The following is a 20407-nucleotide window of genomic DNA, read 5'->3' as shown; positions in this document are numbered from 1 at the left end:
GGGATTTTTTCGGGCAATTATTATAAAACAGCGATTTCAAGTTTTCAAGATTCATTTATTTCGATAATTGCACACACACATTGTCTAAAAAATGAAAAAGGGGGAAGCTTACATAAATAAATTAACCATTCGAGTGAGAGAACATTTAGGGTAGCCTGCATTGCAAAGACATTTCTTCGATTTGAGAGATTTGATTGGCGTTTTGGGATTTATATCTTCGATTAGTAGCTATAGCCTGTCTGAGGGTTGAACTCCCCATTGCCGCGACCTCCGCCGGGCGCTCCAGGAGGAGGTGGGATGTACTGTGATCCTGCGCCGGGAGGTCCTGATCCCGGTCTTCCGGGCGAGCCTGGTGCACCGCCTCCAGCTGGGGGTGGCACGTACTGATTGCCGCCGGGCAATCCTGGAGCACCTGGACGTCCTGGAGATCCACCGGAGCCTCCTGAAAATACATAACATTATTATGGCAGCTCAAAACTCAATTTATTTAATCGCTTTTTTGTTTATCTGCAATAAATCTTTAAAATCATTTTTGTCTAGTGACTCTATTGACTACAAAGGGACCGCTTTTTAAGTCAAAATGAATTATTTATGAAAGGTCGTTAGTAGATCGTGGGTATAACAGTAAACAAAGGCTTTGCAACAAAAATAATGGTAAACAAACTTGAAATGCGTGGGAATAACACTTTTCTTGTGAAGCCTGGGTTCATACTCTTTAATGACAGGTCTTAATAACATTTTCCCATGAAGATCGCATTGGTACTAAAGAAACTCTTTAAACTTTTACAGTTGCAATACACCGAAAACCTAGGATGACAAGTAATCCGAAATGAGGTCATAGAATATTATTTACCTGCACCACCTGCACCCCCTCCATAACCGCCGCCTCCAGGAGATCCTGAAAATTTAAATAGGAAAAAAACATCGTTAGTTTAACCAAGTTATAAATTAAGGTAGTAATTTACTTACCCGGACCACCTGGAGCACCGCCACGTCCGCCGCCGCCTCCAAATCCACCACCTCCTCCTAAAATATATATATTTTTAAAGTCCGTAATATGTAATATATCAAGATAACAAACCTTGTCCTCCAAATCCACCACCTCCTGGAGATCCTATAAATTTACAATTAAAACATATATTTTTAAAAATCATTTAACAAGGATATAAAATCAGTTACTGACCTGGAGCTCCTGGAGCACCACCGCGACCGGCGCCTCCTCCTGATCCACCAGCACCTCCTAAAAAGATTACATCTGAAAACTCCGAGTAATGAAATATGGCAAAATAACTTACCGTGACCTCCAAATCCACCTCCACCGGGAGATCCTGCAAATAAAAAGTAGATTATTTTCGATAAGATGTAGGAATGAGAATAAACAGCTCACCTGGAGCTCCTGGAGCGCCACCTCGTCCACCACCGCCTCCAAATCCACTACCACCTCCTAAGAGAAATGCATTCGTTTAAATTTGATCAAAATTTAAAATATAACAGGATCACTAACCTTGGCCTCCAAATCCACCTCCTCCTCCTGGCGATCCTGCAAATAAGGAAATGGTTTATTTTCGAGAATCGCTTTTACAACTATGATGCTATTTATAAACAAATCTTCAACTCACCTGGAGCTCCCGCTCCTCCACCACCACCGCGTCCACCGCCTCCTCCATATCCGCCACCAGCTCCTCCTTGACCACCAAATCCTCCTCCACCGGGAGCTCCTAGAAATTAAATATTGTATAGTAAATGAAATGTTTTTTAGTAGTAAGTATTCTACTAACCTGGAGCTCCTGGTGCTCCACCTCCACCGCCACCACCGCGGCCGGCGCCGCCACCGCCTCCATAACCGCCACCAGCTCCTCCTTGGCCACCAAATCCTCCTCCACCGGGAGCTCCTAAAAATCCAAAAATTTGTTAATAAATAATTTAAAGAATTTGTTATATAAAATGGGCTGTGAATGGCCATCTCAGAAAATTGTAAGTATTTATACCCGTTACTCGTAGAGTAAAAGGGTATATTATATTCGTGCAAAAGTATGTAACAGCTAGAAGGAAGCGTTTCCGACCCTATAAAGTATATATATTCTTGATCAGGGTCACTAGCCGAGTCGATATAGCCATGTCCGTCTGTCCGTCTGTCCGTCTGTCCGTCTGTCTGTCCGTCTGTCTGTCTGTCCGTATGAACGCTGAGATCTCGGAAACTATAAAAGCTAGAAGATTGGCATTTTGCATGCAGATTCTAGGAGTTCCTACGCAGCGCAAGTTTGTTTCAAAAAGGTGCCACGCCCCCTTTAACGCCCACAATCGCTTGTATACGATTTTAAAAATTTAAATATTTCGGAAAAGTAAAAATGCAGTTTTATTGTGTTTATCAATACCTATCGAAATGTAGAAGAAATTTTTCAAATCGGACCATTCGTTAAAAAGTTATGCGTGATCAAAGTTTCTATCTCCATCTCCCTCGCACTCCCTTTACCTGAGTAACGGGTATCTGATAGTCGGGGCACCCGACTATAGCGTTCTCTCTTGTTTTCTCTCATTTTTTAAAAACCATGACGTATAAAAATTGTGATTAATCATGAAAACTGAATCAATTACCTGGTCCTCCTGGAGAGCCGCCTCTACCTGCTCCGCCTCCAGCACCTGCTCCACCACCATATCCTCCACCACCTCCAAAACCTCCTCCACCGGGAGCTCCTAAGAATAAAACAATTTGTAATTTAATCATGGAAACTGGAATCATTTACTTACCAGGTCCTCCGGGAGAGCCACCGCGACCTGCTCCACCACCTGCGCCTCCATATCCGCCACCACCTCCTAAAATATTAATGATTTAAAAATACTAAATATGTAAATTAGCTGAAGATCACCAACCTTGACCGCCGAATCCACCTCCTCCTGGTGCGCCTGAAGATATAAATTTGGTTAGTTGCGAAAATAGTTTATAGGATTTTTGTAGATTTAAATAAACTTACCGGGACCTCCAGGACCTCCGCCTCGACCTGCTCCGCCTCCATAACCGGCGCCTCCACCAGCTCCTCCACCAGCTCCTCCGCCAGCGCCTCCACCTGCTCCTCCACCAGCTCCTCCTCCAAATCCTGATCCGCCTCCATAGCCAGAACCACCGCCTCCACCGCCACCTGCACCTGCAAATTGGAGATTAGATAGAATTTAGTCACTCCTATTCTTCATTTTCGAATATAACCACTCACCCTGACCTCCTGAGCCTCCACTAAATCCACCACCTGGCAGCACAGAGATTCCCTGGGCAGCCAACGACTTGGCTATCGCCTCCGGAATAGGTGGTGGCGTGGGCAGAGCATTTCCCGAGGGCACAAAGCCGTTCTCGTCCGCCGTGTACATGATCTCCACGACCTCACCCTCGGGATTTGTGTAGGAGTAGGAGCCCATCACGGAGGGGATTTCATTCGCCGATCCCTTGTTCTTCACGGTGCCCTCCTCCTGGGCTTTGATACCATTTCCGGTCTCGTAGCTGAATCGATAGTTGCCATCGCCGTCGTTCTCGTTTACAAATGAGAGGATGGGAATAGGTGGTCCAGAGGCCGGAGGAGCACCACCTGGCGAACTGGGACGTGGAGCGGGGGCACCACCGCCAGGTGCGATGGGTCGACCATTTGCGAAGCCACCCAATCCGTTGTTGCCACCCCCAAAGCCCCCACCTCCGCCGCCACCCGCTCCTCCGCCGAAGCCTCCACCGCCGGCACCACCCCCACCGAAGCCTCCGCCTCCTGGTCCGCCACCTCCGCCGAAGCCTCCACCACCTGGTCCGCCACCTCCTCCGAAGCCTCCGCCACCTGGTCCGCCGCCTCCTCCGAAGCCACCTCCTGGTCCCTGGAGTCCCGCTCCCGGACTACCGCCCGCACTGGCCGCACTTGCAGGTGGCGGCAGGTATTTGTTATCCAGCTTCGCGGACTGGGCCAACGCCAATGTCGTGATCACCAGAGCCTGGAAAAGATCGGAGCAGAGGGGCATCACAAATTTATGCAAGGCACATGGAAAGTTCATGCGAATCCAGCATTTGCCATCGCGATGCACGCTGTAAATTCGCCTGAAGCAATGCACTTTGATGGGTTGACTTATATGATTGCAAAATAAATACAGGTAACAAATCGTATTGGTGGCTAATTGTTAAAAAATATTGCGATTTGTTAATGGTTATTAAATTCGTACCTCTCCCATTAATCTTGGAGTCTAATAAAAAAATTAACACATTAATATGCTCAAAATTATGGGTTTATGGGTAGGCAATATTTTAATTTTCCTCCATAAAAGTGGAAATATAAAAATCAAATGGGTATAAACTTTAAGTAGCAAGTTTGATTTTCACATATGTGTGATTGTAATTGTTTAATATGCAGTTGTAAATAATTGTATTTGCTTTGAGGCAAATTAATTAATTAAATAAAAAATAATTTATGTTTTTAGGTCGAAACCTGAAGAGAATTGAATAATTCAAGGACACAGAATAAAAAGTAATATAAATCAGAGGATCAATATTAAAATATTTATTACCGAAAACTTTTCTGGATTTAAAAAACCATTGAAGAATTATTTTACCCCTTAATTTAATAAAGTTAATGTGATTCTTTATAAAAAAAAATGATATCCTTGTAATTTTATATAAAACCCAAGTTAAATTAAGTTTAAACTTGATAAACTAACTGATTTAAAGACCTTCCAAAGAATGACTTACTTTCTAAACAATATTCTTTGAAAAAAAGCGACCCTGATGTAATAGATGTTGGCCAGGTATGTAACCTGACCCCACTGGGGACCTCAAACGGGGTCAAGAGTGTGGCCAAATGTCGGCCATTTCATCAATGGAACATTCGCCCATTGACAGAGCAACGCAATCCGATCCGCTCACGTTTTCCATTGTTGCAACCGATACTTTAGTCGCCCATTAAGGCTGCTAATGCGGCGGGACTGACGACTATCGAGCTCATCATCAGAGTTGCAGTTGTCGCAGCCTGAAGCGAACTCTGATATTTATGGACTTCTTGTTAGACAGAAGATGTCTGCCTCCGAAAGATTCAGGCACTCGGAGATGCAGCAGCGTGTGAACAGAACTGAATGCTGGGAAGGTTAAGTAAACGGAGCGGAGTGTCAAGTTGAAGTTTAAACCGTTTACGGATTCCATTTGGCCATAGACCATAAACCTAACAGCTCCATCGATGATGAGCTCAGTTGTCGCCACAGCTGAATAATGTTATAATGAAATAATGCAATAATGTGGAAATTCTGACATTTGCCACACTGACTCATCCGGCGGCTGTGGCACATGCAACCGAAACCAACGCCTGCCCCTTTGGCCAAATTCTCTGGGAGTCTTTTGCAGAGTTCGTGACCACCTAGCAGACATCTTCGACAGCGTTTCGCAACTGCAAATATAATTGCCGTAATTGCAAATGGGCTGCCAATTGGGTCGCCACTGCTTCCATTTCCATTTAGATGATCTGCTTTGGGGGCGGGTCGACCACGACCGATCCATCTTGGGCAACTTTGCGTGCCATCCAACATCCACCATCCACAATCCACCCATCTATCCATCCATCCGATTGCAAATGGGCTGTTAATTTATGCGTTTTGCGTTTTGCGGGAATTTACTTGATCTTTCCCAGACAATCGCGGATATGCTAAGTGCCATGGGGAAATCCTTTGCTTATTCAACACTCGCTAATGGGGCATCCCTCGAGTTCATTGTTGAAACGTGTTCCTTTGATGATATTTTAAAATATGCCAATTGCAGATTGGCGAATTCAATGCTTTTAATTAATTGATTTTCCCTAATGACATAATTTTTCACATCACAAATAATCCTTTTCTAATTTTTTATTACCCTTTATGTCTTTCTTTTATTAAAATGTTTATACAAAATCATTTGCATATTTAACACTCGAAGTAAATTGTTTAAACATGACTATTGGGTTTAGCCAAAAGGAAATTGAGAACTCTGATGACATAATATCATATATTTAACCAATTGCTTTATATTTTCATTCATAAAGCAAGAATGTTTTTCAAATTTTAAACAAGTTGAGCCATTTGTTCCCCATTATATATCTTTATCTTTTTATACAAAATATATATGTGTGAAATTTGTAGATTTAGATTTTACATTTTTAAAAGTTTTTTTTTAATTTAAAGGTTAAAATAAAGACAGGACTAAAAAATTCCGCGACTGATTTTTAAAACTCTTTACGTTTTGTCCTGGCAAAAAAATAAATTCTATTCTAAATGAACACATGAAAAATGGTTTGGTTCATGGTATTGTTTTGCCAGCATTGAAATTTTATAAAAGGACTTTAAGGACTCTTATCTATTTAAGCATTTTAATATTGAAGTACATAAATTTGTTGATAACAGTAATGAGTAATCCTGTTGCACTTAACACTTTTGGATATATTTCTACTAAAACATAGTCACTGCACTTACCCATTTAAGAGCCATGCTGCAAACTTTTGATTGTTTAATCCAAGTCAACCGAAAAGAAGAATCCTTGACAACGAAACTAGGCCTGGGTAGGCCCTCTCAAAGTAATATATCCACAAACTTGGGGTAATCCACGTGAGTCCTTTGTTGCACCTCTGCTGCAGTTGCACCACCGCGTGTTATGTTGTGGCTCCTCGAATGTCACGGTACTTGTGTGCCGATCGCAGCCCAGGTTCTCCAGCTTTTATACTTGGTTTGGCGCCAAATGCAATCAAATGGAATGGAATGAACGAAAACGCTGTGGCTGTAGCTGAATCTGAATCTGAAGCCGGAGCTTGCAGCTTTGGCGCTGAGCGAGTGCTGAGATTTTGATACTTTATGGCATTTATTGCAATCGTGTGCAGCTGTGGTGGTGCCTGGTTGCTGGTGGCTGGGCTCCCCAGCTGAGGCATAGAAAAAAAAATAACAGAAAAAGACAATCGCACGCCGAAGGGAGGAGGCATGGGGCAGCCGAGATGCATGGGTTCGACTATTGTCTCAACGGCGGCATCTCGTTTACTCAATGTACCTTGTCTTGTTAAACAAACGCTCTCAGCCACATCTCTCCTCGGTTAGTGGGTAAAAATTAGCAAGCAACTGCCGCTGGTGGTGCTCGTAAATTGGAATCCAATCGAAACTCTCAACGCTCGAGCGCATCATCATCATTCAGCTTCATCTCCATTGAATTGCACGTTTGGGAAACCATTTTAATGCGCCTGGTGTCAAGAATCGCATATTGAGAAGTCTGCCCAGACGGATGTCAATAAATCTGACTTGCTGCCATCGCCTCTAAGCTGTTTCTTATTTCGTAGGGCGTCCAGTCTGTGACCTTTCACCTAATGATTGGGATAAACGAAAACTGGATTCGAAACGGTAATAAATACCACTAATATCGACACCCTCCGGCCGAAAGGCTTACCATTGCGCAAAACAAGTTGCTCCACTTGGTGGCAACATCCATCCAACCCCAGCCCCTTCTCCTTTTTTTTTTGCTGTTTGTAAGCTTTTCCGAAAAGGGCAGTTGCTTCTTTTCGCCTTTTGGGAAAAACTCACTGCATGTCGCGGCGGCCAAGTTTAGCGTAAATGCTTGACATCTTTTCGGCAACAAGGAGAATGCTCATTGACATTTGCCAGCTACAAAACGCTGACTGTTTGGAAAGGCAAAAAACCAAAAGACTCGCAGGTTGTCAGTGGATTTTATTCTGCATGGGATGGTCACAGCTGCGCGGACCAGAACGCCAGCCAAGTGGCAAAAGGAATTTGCACGCACTGCCACCAATCGAAGCAAGAAATAAGCAAACGAACAAAAAAATAACCAACAGTGAGTCCACGTTGCGTATGCGCAACATGCATCACTCATACGCCGAGTGGCCTTGCCAAATTAACACACAAATGAGCCGGCGACCACGCCCCCTCCCAGCCCATTGCACAAACATCGAAAAATAATAATAATCCGCAGCTTGAGGGTGGCAATTAAAATGACTCAACTCGGATGCAGATGCACTGCAGCAATAGAATGTTTGACGCGCTTCGGGTTTTTCTACCTCAGCAGTTCCTGAACAAGCGGATTATTTATAGCGTAATTATGATTACTCAATTGTAGAAATCAAATACAAAACGTTTATTCAAGCCTCGTGGATAGTGGGTAGTAGACATTAATAAGATAAGATGGGTCCAAAATGCTTACTCGCCAGTCATCATCTCCATGAATTCTATGAATGAAACGGATGGGAAAGTTGAACAATTAATAAGGTTTGTCATATGTCGTTTTAAATAATAAATAAATATTATGTGCAAAAAATAATAAATAAATATTATGTGCAAAGAATTTGTTTTGTTTAAAACATGTTACTCAATGATATTGAATTGAATTTTTACAAGTCCCGATTTTAATAAATTTTTTAATTAATGACTTAAATAAATGTACTGAAGTTCAATGCAAACGGAACTAGAGAATTATTGCATCATACAGAATACTTCTGATATGAAAGGTAAACACTAAATACGTTTTTGGTGTAATGAAAACAAATGTGAGTAATATTTTAAAATGAGACAAAGAAAAACCTACACATATGTATTTATTTTAGAGAGAGTTTCTTAAAATCTAGTCCATATCTGTTTGTTTCTGTGTAAAGATCTAAAGATCTATAAATAAAACAATACAAGGGCAGCTCCCCACGACAACGGGGTGAGGAGCTCCAACCAACAAATTGATATAATTTGAGGGGAAAACACCCTGGCAACTGGCCAAAGAATTTGAGAATTTTATCGCCCGACTGACGGCGGCTAATTGGTCCGCATACTCACCATCAAAGTCCACGGTGCCGGAGCCGTCGGAATCGATTTCCTCGATCATCATGTCGAGTTCCTTGTCCGTCAGCTGGTCGTCCAGTTCCTTGAGGATCTCCTTCAGACAGGAGGTGGGAATGTAGCCATTGCCCTGCTTGTCGTACAGGCGGAAGGCTTCGCGCAGCTCCTTCTGCATGGCCTCGTCATCCTCCTCCACGATGAACTTGGCGGCCAGCTGGACGAACTCCTCGAACTCCAGGCGACCAGACTCTGCAACACGATCGGGGATCAGTGGGGGAAAACAGACAGACAGAATGAGGCATCCAATACTCACTGTCCTCATCGACCTCGTTGATCAGCTCATCGAGGATCTGCCTGTCGAAGGGCTGACCCATCAGACGCAGGATATCGGCCACCATTTCGGTGGGAATGGAGCCAGTCTTCTGGTGGTCGAAGCTGTTGAATGCCTTCTGCAGAACGGCAATCTGCTCGGGGGTCAGGTCTTCATCCTGAAGAGTAGATAATATTTTGGAACACTCATTAATGGAATTTTATTTAATTATAAGACCAAAAACCAATTAAACTAGGGGTGTAACAATTGTATTTTAAATTCAATGCAATGGAAATGAAATTGCATACTGTCAAAATTACTTCGTTTACTTCTTCACATGATACATTTAAATATTTAAAACCCGCTTAAGTACTTTATATCTGTTATTATGAGCCTTTCTCAAAGTTTGAATGGCTATCCTTTAGGTTTCCTTTAATCCCGCTGCACTCACAATGTTGTCCATGTTAAATCCTGTGCTAGTTGTTCACCAGATCGATCACCGCTAACGACTGAATCAGTTCCCCACTTCTGCATTTAGCTCTAGAGATCCCCAAGAACCAAATACACCCACACACATCGCCCGGCATTCCAAAAGTAACAAGCTAATTTATGGTTTTCAACAGCATTTCGAAAATAAAACTAGGGGAAATAAACAAAAGAGGTGCACGCACACACAAGTCCGTGTGGAAATTTTAAAATGTGTTTCTAATTTTTGTGGAGTGAAAAAAGAAAAGAAAATACGAAAAGCACTGTAAAACCATTGAGCTCCGGCCAAATTTACTGTGCCTGGCCACCAATAATGCCACCACCGCCAAGAGCAGACGATCCACATCCACCCACCCAATACGATTTTGTAGTGGTTTGCTAAGCTTAACAATGACTATATTTAAGCAGCACTGCGGGAAAAAATGTATAAGATTCGGAGGCGCATGGAATGATAATATCGCATGCTGATGATAAACCAGTTCCAAACGCGGTGTCACCATCTGTTAAAATTAAACACGCTTAATGATGATAAAAAAGTCCTAAATCAACTTATTTGAATAAACATCTCTTTTTATATTTTTTCAATGGATACTGGTCTTTGTTTATTGCAAATTAAAAACTAAGAATTCCGCCTGAAACTTAAAACCAACCCTGCTTTACGACTTTAGCTTTTCGGTTTCGCTTTTATGGAAACAGAAAGTGGACCAAGTTCAACTCACCAATTTCCCCCAGTGTACGGTTAAGAGGTGCTCATTTAAATATGTATCAGATATCAACTCATAATTGGAGCAAATCTGATCATATTTTCCAATTCACTGCGGTGACACGATTTATGAATCAATCACGGTGGTCGCATAAAATCATTTTATAACTCGACCAAATTAACGAGCAATTAAAAAATCGACATTAATTAAGAGGATGGAATCATTCCACACACAATCACCAATACTCTCACATGGAAATATAAAACGAACAATGTGTTAAAACATTTTTATAAACGATTCGAATATTGTCTCTTGCGATTCTGCTTCCTACACGCGTACATATATATTCAAATTTAAATCAGCCATAGTATTAATTTTCGCTTTGTTTAATGCCAGCCATGATATGCAAATTGATTTATATATTTTAATAAAATCACTGTTTGTGTGGCACACATTTTCGGAATAACGTATTTGTTAATGTGGCTATGGAATATTGGAAAAATTGAGGAAACCAAACGTTGTTTACGAATTATGACAGCGCCAGCCAAAGCAGCCGCCAAAAAGTTGACGTCATGATGACATATTGACCATTTGTTTATGTTTTCATTAATTTATTAGCAGAAAAAATATGAGACACATATCTCAAAATGCCAGGAATTAGTAATGGCCAACAGCTGAGCCGAAGAAAAGAATCCTTGGCGCCGCAAAGAATCCGGGAAATTCGGTTGCCGCTGCATCTGGCTAAGAATATTTACACTGTCAGTTAAAGAAAGAAAATAATTTTCATTTATTTCGAACTGGAAATCATATATTTTACTAAACCTAAATTGAAAGCATCTTTGCAAATATTGAAAATGTTTATTTTTTTGAATTTTAAAATAATATGTCTTAATTTAATATTGAAACTTACAATACCATATTGTTTTCATATATGCATTAAAATATTTCTAACAACATAGTGTATTTAAAGGAATAAATTAACTTTTTTGGGGGGTTTTAAAATGTTTAAACATCTATAATGGTTGAAAAGATATGTATAGATATAATTAAGTGTATATATACGAGTAAAAATTAATAATTAGCTTTAAAACTGTGGAAACCTATTAAAAACATATTTTCTTTATAAAAATAAAGTTCCTTAATAAATGTATTTTCACACATAATATTGTTATATATCAAGCAGAAGTTAATTTCAGATTTTAGTTGGAATTTTTCCTCCAGTGCTCTCCCGATTCGATTCGATCCCCTGACAGCATGTTGGCATCTGACATCGCCCTCTCAGCATCTCAATCCATCATCGTTGCGGATTTGTTTTCCATCGCTTGCAGTCTGTCGGGGATTTCATGTTGTGCTTCCAGAGCGATTAGCCTCAGCGACCCAGAATCCGAATCAGAATTAACGAATTCGGCGGCAAATCGGTAAACGGAGCGCCAACTTTTCAATGTTATTTTGACATTTGTCAGGCGACGAGGTCTAGCCTTGATCGTCGCGGCGGATCGACCACTTTAGTAACTTTAGATACTGCTACTTTTGCCCCTCATTGCAGGCAGCCTCACCACGTAATTTACGATGGCATTCACTTTGAACGTCATCATAATTGCAGTGGCATACTCTGCATCACACAACTTAAACGGTCTCATCGCATCGCATCACTTTCAAAGACCGAAAGCGTAGCATTTGCATCGGAAATTATGACAATAAAGAGCCTGATTTTGCCATCGCGATCACGTGACCAGATAGGGATTGCTAAATGTCTCCACACAGAAAAAATTAATTTATCATTTTGAACCAGCATTTCTACGTTCTTTCAAGATCAAGGTAAAAATGGCTTTACACCAATCAATAAGTAGAACATGTTTCTATTAAAACATTAATAATATCATATCAGCTGCTTGTCAATTGTATACCTAATTCTTATTAATATTACTCATATTATAGTAATATCAATTGTATACGCATTCAAATGATACTCAGTACCAAATCGCATTTTTTAAACTATTAAAGCAGGATTTTCTTTCGGTGAATAAAGATAGTAGGATATAAATAAGTCAAAATAATAAAATGTTTTTTAGTTCATAGATCTAACCAGGAAATGTATAATATTTTTTTTAACTTTATTGCCTGATAACAAAATAGGTAATGTATTTCCACTTTTTAGGATCAACTCCAACTATTTATCATCATTTGGTAAGCTTATTTTCTATGCAAATGCAATTATCAATTTGTGAGTTCTTTGTTAATATTAATTCTGCATATACGGTTACCACCTGGGCGAGGCAAATGTTGAAATCTGATCCATAGCTTGAGATCTTGTTTTGCGTGGGTGGTGTTCAGCATGCCTGAAAGTATGCAAACGAGAATCCAACGGCCTTCCCTAGTCAGCAAAAACGAAACCGAAAGTGGAAGCTTTCTGGCAGACCTCAAGTTCAGGGGCATCTCATCCATAATAGCCATCTGTCAGACCTATTCAAATACTAATATTAATAGGTTTTTTTTTTTCTATCTGGCTGACCTTCACTTGCTGAATGGCGCATAAAATTAGGAAAACTAGTTTCGTTCTGTTAATGAGGTATTTTTGAATATTCAAATATTTTGGAGGCGATGGATCCTTTGGGGGAAGAACAGAGACACTTGGAGAATACTTTTTAATGCTTTTATTTCATAACAAACAACTTATTCCTTGGATGGGTGGCTGGCGATCCAGTCCAGAGCGCGCTGGATGGCCTCTGGGATTGGGGGAGGGGTGGGCAGAGGAGGGTTGGCACTCAGCACTTGGTATCCGTTGGCATCGGCGACATACGTGATGGCAACGGGCTCTCCTTCGGGAGATTTCCAGGCTTGCTGTCCCTTAACAATCCACTCTTCGCCATGCAGTTCACCAGTTTGTTCGACGTCCACAGAGTTGTCGAGTTTCAAGGCATACTTGAAGTTATCCACGTTCACCTCCTGCTCGCTACGGAGGACATTGGCATCTTCGTTGGCAACAGCAACGGCCAAAAGGCAGGCGAAAGCAATCTACATGGAATCCAATAAGTTAGTATCCCTTGAGGATCGCTTTTTAATAAAACAACTTACGAAGAACTTCATGTTGTTTGTTGAAAGACTTGAGAAGGCTAACTGATATCGAACTGGAACTTTTGCCGGCTTTTTATATGATACTCTGATGGTTCGGTTGCCTCAGCCGGTGGCGCCCAAGTTCGAGTCAAGTGACGCGTTGAATTTAATTTCATTAATTATGCATAAGATAAGACAAAATACATGTTTTTATGTGTGAGCCTCGTTATTGCCGTTCAGTTAAAGATCACAGCGCATCCCACAACAAAGCCCACAAACAGACGGAAGACGAGTTCGATACGGAGACATTAACTAACTATGTGTCAACTAGCAGACACATTGTAAAGATATAATTAATTCTCGAATTATTTTCTTCAAAAATTTTGAATTTGCATAATATTTGGCCGAAGCCAGTTAGCGACCGGTTTGCGTAGCTCTAGTGCGTATCTCTGTTTGAATCTAGCTTCGGGCGGGACTTTGGTCAAGTCACCTTGACATCCCTCCAAAAAAAACCTTTGGTCTCAAGACCTGCGTCTGATAAATAATTCACTTTATTGTTCGTTTAGTTTAAGTCCACGTCTAGGCGTTGCCGCTCATCAACTTCTGGACAGCGCGATCGAAGTTCCTGTGTGGAGAAATAGGGTATTTGAGGAAATGAATATATAGATGACTGGTTCATTAAGCCAGCTTACTTGGAAGTCAGTGATTCTCCGGGAATGTAGAAGGGATTGCAAATGGCATCTGTGTAGAGCAGGTGGAGATTGCGGAAGATCTAAAATATAGTGGTTTAATAAATAATATTCACATGGTATAAGAAACCCACCGCTCGCACTTCGTTCTCCCGCAGAGCCACATTGCTGGAATCGATGACGACTATAAATTTGACCCTGGTATTGGTCACAAATCCATAGCTGCAAAGGATTCAATCTTGAGGTTAGAGAAATACAATGGGTTAAGCTAAATATAAGTACATTTTATGGTTTTCCGTGGAGTAGAGCAGTCCCAGGTACAGCTCCTTGGACTCGGGAGCTCCCTTGCCAATTAAACACTTCTCCTCCACGACGTCCAATGCGGCGTGTACGTGATATTGCAAATCAAGTTCCTGCTCCATATCCGCTGTCGTCAAGTACAGTGGGGCATTCTGGGGCATTTAATAGGTTATTGATTTTTTTAAAACAACGACAATATAACTTACATCCTTGCCAATAACTGCTATGCAAAATGCCATATTTTGTTTTTTTTTTGGGTGTTTAATTGTTTACTTTTTCATTAGAGGTGGGTGAAAGTCAGCTGTTCATCCCGTTATCGATATACCGCCCATCGAAAGTGTGCCCATTGTTATTGACAAGCTGCGAAAAATGTTACCGTAAACTGATAAGGAGTGAATTTTATCTATACTTGTTGTTCTGGTGCTTTGATTTCAATTCTACCAATTTGGGCGGATAAAAAACAACGAAAATTGATCTGGTAGCCATTGCGGATCGGCTTAGCACCCTGCTGGAGATGGCGCTCCAAATAGCGCAGAACAACCGCGATGGCCAGCAGCTGGTGGGTCTGGGTCAGGGGCAGAGGCAGGGGCACCAGGGGTCGCTCGTGGTGGAGGTGTACGTGCTGTTCGTAAACACGACCAATCGTACCCTGGATCTGTACTGGGTGTGCGACCAGGACCGGGAGAACATATACCTCACCCTCAAGCCCTTCGAGGAGGTCAGGGTGAACACGTTCAGTACGCACAGCTGGTTCTTCCGGGACTACTATACGGGCGAACGGATGCACGTACGCTCGCGGCGGATCTTTCAGCCGATCCGGGTGCGGATCCCGAAGAATCCACAGCATCCGGAGCAGCTTTGCGACGTGCGCAGCCAGGTGCTTATCCACTTCCCGATGCGGTCGCTGCGCGAAAATTGCCTCTGGCTGGTGGCCCGCTGGCTAATCCGGACGAGCAATGCGCCCAGGAGGATCATCCATAATTACCACATACCCGCGACGCTGAAGCAACAACTTCTCCTCCTGCTAACCACCATGGAGTCCTATTCCCGCGTAGCTGGCACCAGACGTCGGCGTTAGGAGCATACGTTAAATAGTTGTTAACAGGGGGTCTTAGGGATTGAGAGCCAGGCTCGATTTCCAAATAATTTAATAACTTTAATTGATTTTCATCCTGATTTTCGTTTTCCGCTTATTACTTATGTACAAATTGGCTTGCATAGAGCGTTTTACAGGTTGGACTACTGCCGTTGCATTGATTTTTTGTATCTTTAACAGATTACTTAAACTTATGTTCTATGTATATAATTATGTATAAACCTAATGCGAAACAAGTGTGAATATTACATACATATATGCGCAATCCCCTCTAGATCTAGATGCTTCAGATGCAAATACGTTTTAATGGTATGTCTGTAGTTACTCCCTTGCAATGTTTTATCTACGTGTGTGTCGCAAGCTTAATTCTTATAAGTCTGAATCTGAAGTACATATATGTATTCCTAACGAGAAGTCGAAGGTAAACTCAAATACATTGCATAAATACATACAAATGGTTAATCGATCTGCTCAATCTCGTTCTCATTCAATAATGCATTGGAACTACTTCGGTTAGGCGGGAGATCACATGCCAGCGTTCAATACTTGCGCGTCACGCGCTCCAGGCTATCCCCGATCGAACCTATGGGGCGGATATATAAGCACAACTCTCGGTTAGGCAATCGCAATTGCAGAAATCAAGAATGCGTTGTGTTTGTGAGGGGTGTTCTTGTGTTGATCTATGCGTGGGCTCTCTTATTTACCATCGTAGTTAAAATTCTGCTTGGTCTTGTACTGAAACGTAAGATCGGTCGATTGTTTCCAGATAAAGTGGCGCACTGTGCGCAGGTCCATGTTGGGGTCCACAACCTAAGAAGAGACTGACAATGAACCCAGATGTTCTATAGGCATTTCCAGCCATCCTCTTACCACATCGTTGCACCACAGTTCAATGCGTTCCTCCGCTGGCAGTTGGGATCCCTCTGAGTTAGCATCGCTCTGGCTATTCTGCAGGGAATTATTAGCATTACCCCCACTTGGGGTGGTCTCCGCATTCAGCACCTTTTCTAGCACATGCTCGCAGACCTTGCGGCACTGGATAAATTCATTAGCCACCAGGCGATCCTAAAAAATGTATAAAATGCATATAAGAAGACTGCGCTTTGGACAGCTTTTTTAGACTGCTACCTTCTTCGTTCGTTCTGGCTTGGTCATTTGCGGATGGGGCTGCAGGAAGAACGGTATTTTGAGGAACTTGGGAATGTTCTTCTCTATCACCACATCGGTCACCCACTGCGGCGCCGTCTCGTGGAGCAATGTGCTTTCGCTATCTCCGGCTGCGTCGCGCACTAAAAGTCGGCAAACTGTGCGGCCGCCCACTTCACTGTTTAATTAAGCAAGAAAGTTTAGTAATTAGTGATAGTAAAAACATGATTTCATCACTGAAACTCACCTAAAGATGACAGGCGTGTGTTTGGGTACTTGGAAGTAGCCATTGCCATGCATGTCGGGCTCCATTTCGTTTGGTGGTATGCTATGCGGTGGTGTCCAGTACTCGAGTAAAGCTTCCAGCAGAAGTTTCCCATAGTTGATCTGAAAATCAAGCATAGCCATTAAGAAAATCCACTGAGAAACTGTTTAATCGTGTATCTACCTTAATCTCTGTTGTGGGATCGCCGCATTCCGGCAGTCCAGCTTCGATGGATACCCAAGCCGAGAAGCAATCCACTTCCTCCTGGCCCAAAACAATCGTTGGCATCTGCAGATAAATATATTATTAGCAAAATACAATAAACTTAACCTGACATTAAACTTACCCCGGTTTTCAGATCAACAGTGAACCAGTTTGGAATGTAAACCTGCTTGTTGCGCTTTTTCACCTCCGCCTCGTAATCCACGGCCCCCAATTGCTCCTTCTTGACAACTCTCAACACATCGTAGACAACGACCTGATCCTGTGAATCCTTGGTTATTATATAACGCTTGTCGTTCAGCACCGTGCACTCCTTGATAGCAGCCCCTCCTTTAATGCAGGCTACCTCTGTGCCGCCCTGTGTCCACTGCGCATCCATTCCTCCCGAGGAGTTCATCGTGCTCCTCTCGTACATGGGCAGCTTCCAGCAACGAATGTCCGAGTTCCAGGTGGTGGCCCACACACCCGTCTTGTCGATGTTGTAGCCCAGACTGAGGACGGGCGCCTGCTCTTCGCACACCAACGTCTTGTTACTGGGATTCCGCATCTCCGTCACAATGATGTTGCGATCTCGGCTGCCGGAGATGATGTATTGGAAGTTTTCGCTCATCAGCAGCGACCACACGCCCTCCTTATGCACGTGGATTGTTTGAACACACCTCTGCTGACCTAGGTTCCACACCTTGATGGTGCCGTCGGAGCTGCCCGAGACCACCTGGTTGCCATCGGGCGAGACCACCAGGCAACGCACGTTCTCCGTGTGGCCTCGCAGCTTCATGCTACGCATGCAGGTGCGGGGATCCCAGATACGCAGTATATTCTCCGTGGACCCGCTCACGATGACCGTGCCCGAGGGATTCATGGCCAGGCTGTAGATGGAGTCCTTGGACCCGGTCAGACTAGAGGTGGTCACTGTGTTGTTGCTGGCCGTGAGAGCTGTGAGTGTGTTCACGTCCCACAGGAAAATGGCCTTGTCCAGTCCGGCGCTGGCCACCTGCTCGCGATCCTTGGCATAGGCTAATGCCTGCACATAGTCGCGATGGGTGCGCAGGGTAGACATGCAGAAGCCCTTCTGGGCGTTCCACACCTTGACCGTGGTATCACAGCTGGCGCTGATTACTAAGTATTAGGGAGAATAGACATAAGATCACTGAGTAACCTGATCTTTGGACCAACTCACGGTTCCTTCCATTGCAGCAAAGCACTATGTCGTTGACCCAATCGTTGTGGTGCTCCATGGACTGTATGTACTTCTCGCTGGAGTCCGTTCGTGTGTTCCACACACGGATGATGGCGTCGCGTCCGGCGGAGTATAGTTTACCGTTATTTGCGTCCAGCTGCAGGGCATTGACGCCATTCCGGTGTTGTTTCTCCTCGGCGTCCCGTATCACAAAGGAAACCTGTCGCCGGCGGTTTAATTGAATTAGTTTTGGGTTCGGGTTTCTGCCTCCCTGTTTCCCTGTCCTCTACCCCCCGTTTCCAATTGGCGCACTCACCTGCATTTTCTTACGTGCTTGACAAGTTTTGTGCGTCAACATGTCGTCCACGGATCTGCTTCACTGTGGCTCTCGGCGATATCTCTTGACTGGAGTGCTTCAGGAGCTGGTCTTGGCTGTTCGCTGCTCTTTGGGCACGCACATCTATCGAGGCTCTTTTTCGGCGGACGATATATTTACTTTTTGCGGATCGAAAACGAGGAATTTCCAGCCAACTACAAATTTTTCGCACCTATTTCGTTCTCTGTCTCTCCCCATTCGGTCCTCCCACCTCTCTGTCCCTCTCCCACTCACTCTCCTGCGCCGGCTGGTGTTGCCACCTGGTTTTGCACACTGTGCCGGCTGTTCAACAGAGTTGACACTTTCCGCTCTAAAAGGTACTGGTTCCTGAACCACTAAGCTGTAGTTTAATTTAAGATATGTATATAGTAATCATAAATAATACATAATATTGTCGTTTTTCCTTTATTAAAAAGCTGCTTGTATTAATTGGTATTTACTTTGCATTGTGATGATACTAAGTACCTAATTGGTATTGTCAGGAAAATTAAAATGGGTCTCAACTATATGATATTGTTGCAACATGTTTTTGGCAATAAACAATTTTTTTGAAAACTCACTAGTGTAGTACTATCTGAGTTTAAAATGGTTGATAGATTGAAGAACTGTTAAGTCACCCATTTTTTCATAACATTTGTTCACCAATATTTTTTAAAAGCTGTAATAAGTAGCAAATTTATGAAAATTTGACTTCCAAATAAACTATGATTAAGTTTAATCTTTAAGTTTAAGCGGTGCATGAATATGGCACGCTTTAAATTATTATCTAAATTACCTAATTCTTCGCAAATTAAAAAACGTTTTAGTTTTGTCAAGATTTTTTGATTTTCAAAAGCTTGCCAAAAATGTAACCTTCGTAAACATTGAAATTCGAAAAGAGGCTTAAAAGGCTTAAAAATTCCCTTTATTGTCAGATCACACATTTAAAAAATACTTCAAGCTCACAGATACTGACATATATTGCCCAAAACATATAAAACATTATTATTTCTACCCAAAAACCGTGATAATCCGCAGAGGGAAGACTGGCATAATTTTAGCTTTGGGTGATTTGGCAACTCTGCTCTTTACATAACAAGAAGAAGAAGAGGACCATCGGCCCCACCACACCGGGATTTAGAGATTAATTGCATTTTTAACGAAAATAATGGCCAGCACACAATCTAACGACGCCTGCAGCATATGCGAAAAGGTGGGCCTGAAGCCCTTCACCCGAGATAATGTGTTTAACTACTACATACCGATCCACGGCCTGGTGAGCTACGGAGCCCTAGCGGTGAATGTTATGAACCCCCAGATCGTGCCCAAGATCCTGCCCAAGAAGGACCTGACCAACGTCTTCCTTATCTCCGCTGTGGTGGGCAGTGCCTTCTACATTTACGGCAGGCCCCATCTGAAGGACGTGAAGAATAACAAGCGAGGAGCTTACGCTCTGCTGGGTGCCACCCTCTTCTCCATGGGATCCGTGCTGGCCTGGGCGCTCATCAAGTCCGCCTTGCCCCAGGATAACGCCCTGCTCGCGACCTTGGCGGGATTGGGAACAGGAGCCGCCATCGTCAAGGTCGGCACCGATTACATTCAGGACGTGGACAAGCTAAAGAAGAACTAGATGATCAATGGATCTAGATGAACTGATGGAACCCAAGCTCTGGGTTCGTACTGTAATTGCTGTCTTGGCCGTACATAGCTCGTAATGCAATATTATCTCCCGCATATTTGAATAAAATTATACAATAAACCCGAGGCACCGCGTTGTTTTTCTCCGAAGAGATAATACTGG

The 20407-nt window shown here is 42.9% G+C and overlaps 7 protein-coding genes across 7 annotated transcripts; 2 read left to right on the top strand and 5 right to left on the bottom strand.

The window, feature by feature from the left end:
* Positions 1-34: 34 nt before the first annotated feature.
* On the bottom strand, positions 35-7993 carry LOC108053624 (glycine-rich cell wall structural protein 1). The gene is made up of 16 exons (XM_044460874.1): positions 6454-7993; positions 3210-3963; positions 2973-3143; positions 2872-2904; positions 2749-2814; positions 2596-2694; positions 1779-1892; positions 1620-1718; positions 1505-1540; positions 1388-1444; positions 1296-1328; positions 1184-1240; positions 1082-1114; positions 970-1026; positions 854-898; positions 35-442 (listed from the first exon to the last, which is right to left on the bottom strand). The coding sequence occupies exons 1-16, from the start codon at positions 6466-6468 to the stop codon at positions 222-224; spliced, it is 1890 nt and encodes a 629-aa protein (XP_044316809.1). The 5' UTR covers positions 6469-7993; the 3' UTR covers positions 35-221.
* A 96-nt stretch (positions 7994-8089) lies between these two features.
* On the bottom strand, positions 8090-9692 carry LOC108044814 (troponin C). Its single transcript, XM_044460868.1, has 4 exons — positions 9561-9692; positions 9113-9287; positions 8797-9048; positions 8090-8201 (listed from the first exon to the last, which is right to left on the bottom strand). Exons 1-4 carry the CDS (start codon positions 9570-9572, stop codon positions 8173-8175), a joined length of 468 nt encoding a protein of 155 aa, XP_044316803.1. The 5' UTR covers positions 9573-9692; the 3' UTR covers positions 8090-8172.
* Positions 9693-12938: 3246 nt separating this feature from the next.
* Positions 12939-13507, bottom strand: LOC108044855 (cuticular protein 47Eg). The gene is made up of 2 exons (XM_017124011.1): positions 13375-13507; positions 12939-13314 (listed from the first exon to the last, which is right to left on the bottom strand). Exons 1-2 carry the CDS (start codon positions 13384-13386, stop codon positions 12973-12975), a joined length of 354 nt encoding a protein of 117 aa, XP_016979500.1. The 5' UTR covers positions 13387-13507; the 3' UTR covers positions 12939-12972.
* Positions 13508-13886: 379 nt separating this feature from the next.
* Positions 13887-14663, bottom strand: LOC108044854 (trafficking protein particle complex subunit 2-like protein). Its single transcript, XM_017124010.2, has 5 exons — positions 14549-14663; positions 14325-14494; positions 14177-14264; positions 14046-14125; positions 13887-13978 (listed from the first exon to the last, which is right to left on the bottom strand). The coding sequence occupies exons 1-5, from the start codon at positions 14579-14581 to the stop codon at positions 13933-13935; spliced, it is 417 nt and encodes a 138-aa protein (XP_016979499.1). The 5' UTR covers positions 14582-14663; the 3' UTR covers positions 13887-13932.
* Positions 14664-14707: 44 nt separating this feature from the next.
* Positions 14708-15904, top strand: LOC108044853 (protein Vhl). Its single transcript, XM_017124009.1, has one exon. It carries the CDS (start codon positions 14857-14859, stop codon positions 15418-15420), a length of 564 nt encoding a protein of 187 aa, XP_016979498.1. The 5' UTR covers positions 14708-14856; the 3' UTR covers positions 15421-15904.
* Positions 15823-18856, bottom strand: LOC108044852 (WD repeat-containing protein 48 homolog). Its single transcript, XM_017124008.2, has 9 exons — positions 18568-18856; positions 18252-18471; positions 17196-18190; positions 17033-17137; positions 16832-16971; positions 16567-16762; positions 16309-16503; positions 16143-16248; positions 15823-16021 (listed from the first exon to the last, which is right to left on the bottom strand). Exons 1-9 carry the CDS (start codon positions 18607-18609, stop codon positions 15978-15980), a joined length of 2043 nt encoding a protein of 680 aa, XP_016979497.1. The 5' UTR covers positions 18610-18856; the 3' UTR covers positions 15823-15977.
* Positions 18857-19601: 745 nt separating this feature from the next.
* On the top strand, positions 19602-20370 carry LOC108044836. The gene has a single exon (XM_017123985.2). The coding sequence runs from the start codon at positions 19775-19777 to the stop codon at positions 20234-20236; it is 462 nt and encodes a 153-aa protein (XP_016979474.1). The 5' UTR covers positions 19602-19774; the 3' UTR covers positions 20237-20370.
* The last annotated feature ends 37 nt before the right edge of the window (positions 20371-20407 follow it).

Source organism: Drosophila rhopaloa, unplaced genomic scaffold, assembly GCF_018152115.1.
Source record: "Drosophila rhopaloa isolate 14029-0021.01 unplaced genomic scaffold, ASM1815211v1 contig_115, whole genome shotgun sequence".
Lineage (NCBI taxonomy): Eukaryota > Metazoa > Arthropoda > Insecta > Diptera > Drosophilidae > Drosophila > Drosophila rhopaloa.
This window is presented reverse-complemented; position numbering and strand designations above follow the sequence as displayed.

What these genes read in the sequence shown, in the direction of transcription:
- LOC108053624 (XM_044460874.1), bottom strand. An exon ending in TGGAGGAGCGGGAGCTCCAG is followed by an intron (nt 1,541 to 1,619) that starts GTGAGTTGAAGA and finishes CCTTATTTGCAG; the next exon opens with GATCGCCAGGAGGAGGAGGT. An exon ending in AGGTGGATTTGGAGGTCACG is followed by an intron (nt 1,241 to 1,295) that starts GTAAGTTATTTT and finishes TAATCTTTTTAG; the next exon opens with GAGGTGCTGGTGGATCAGGA.
- LOC108044814 (XM_044460868.1), bottom strand. An exon ending in CAACGAGGTCGATGAGGACA is followed by an intron (nt 9,049 to 9,112) that starts GTGAGTATTGGA and finishes ATCGTGTTGCAG; the next exon opens with AGTCTGGTCGCCTGGAGTTC. An exon ending in CGGCACCGTGGACTTTGATG is followed by an intron (nt 8,202 to 8,796) that starts GTGAGTATGCGG and finishes TTTCATTCATAG; the next exon opens with AATTCATGGAGATGATGACT.
- LOC108044854 (XM_017124010.2), bottom strand. Translation starts at nt 14,581, where the DNA reads ATGGCATTTTGCATAGCAGTTATTGGCAAGGAT. An exon ending in TAGCAGTTATTGGCAAGGAT is followed by an intron (nt 14,495 to 14,548) that starts GTAAGTTATATT and finishes TAAATGCCCCAG; the next exon opens with AATGCCCCACTGTACTTGAC. An exon ending in TCCACGGAAAACCATAAAAT is followed by an intron (nt 14,265 to 14,324) that starts GTACTTATATTT and finishes AATCCTTTGCAG; the next exon opens with CTATGGATTTGTGACCAATA.
- LOC108044853 (XM_017124009.1), top strand. Translation starts at nt 14,857, where the DNA reads ATGGCGCTCCAAATAGCGCAGAACAACCGCGATGGCCAGCAGCTGGTG.
- LOC108044852 (XM_017124008.2), bottom strand. Translation starts at nt 18,609, where the DNA reads ATGTTGACGCACAAAACTTGTCAAGCACGTAAGAAAATGCAG. An exon ending in AAGCACGTAAGAAAATGCAG is followed by an intron (nt 18,472 to 18,567) that starts GTGAGTGCGCCA and finishes CGCCGGCGACAG; the next exon opens with GTTTCCTTTGTGATACGGGA. An exon ending in AACTGTGGTGCAACGATGTG is followed by an intron (nt 16,249 to 16,308) that starts GTAAGAGGATGG and finishes GTCTCTTCTTAG; the next exon opens with GTTGTGGACCCCAACATGGA.
- LOC108044836 (XM_017123985.2), top strand. Translation starts at nt 19,775, where the DNA reads ATGGCCAGCACACAATCTAACGACGCCTGCAGCATATGCGAAAAGGTG.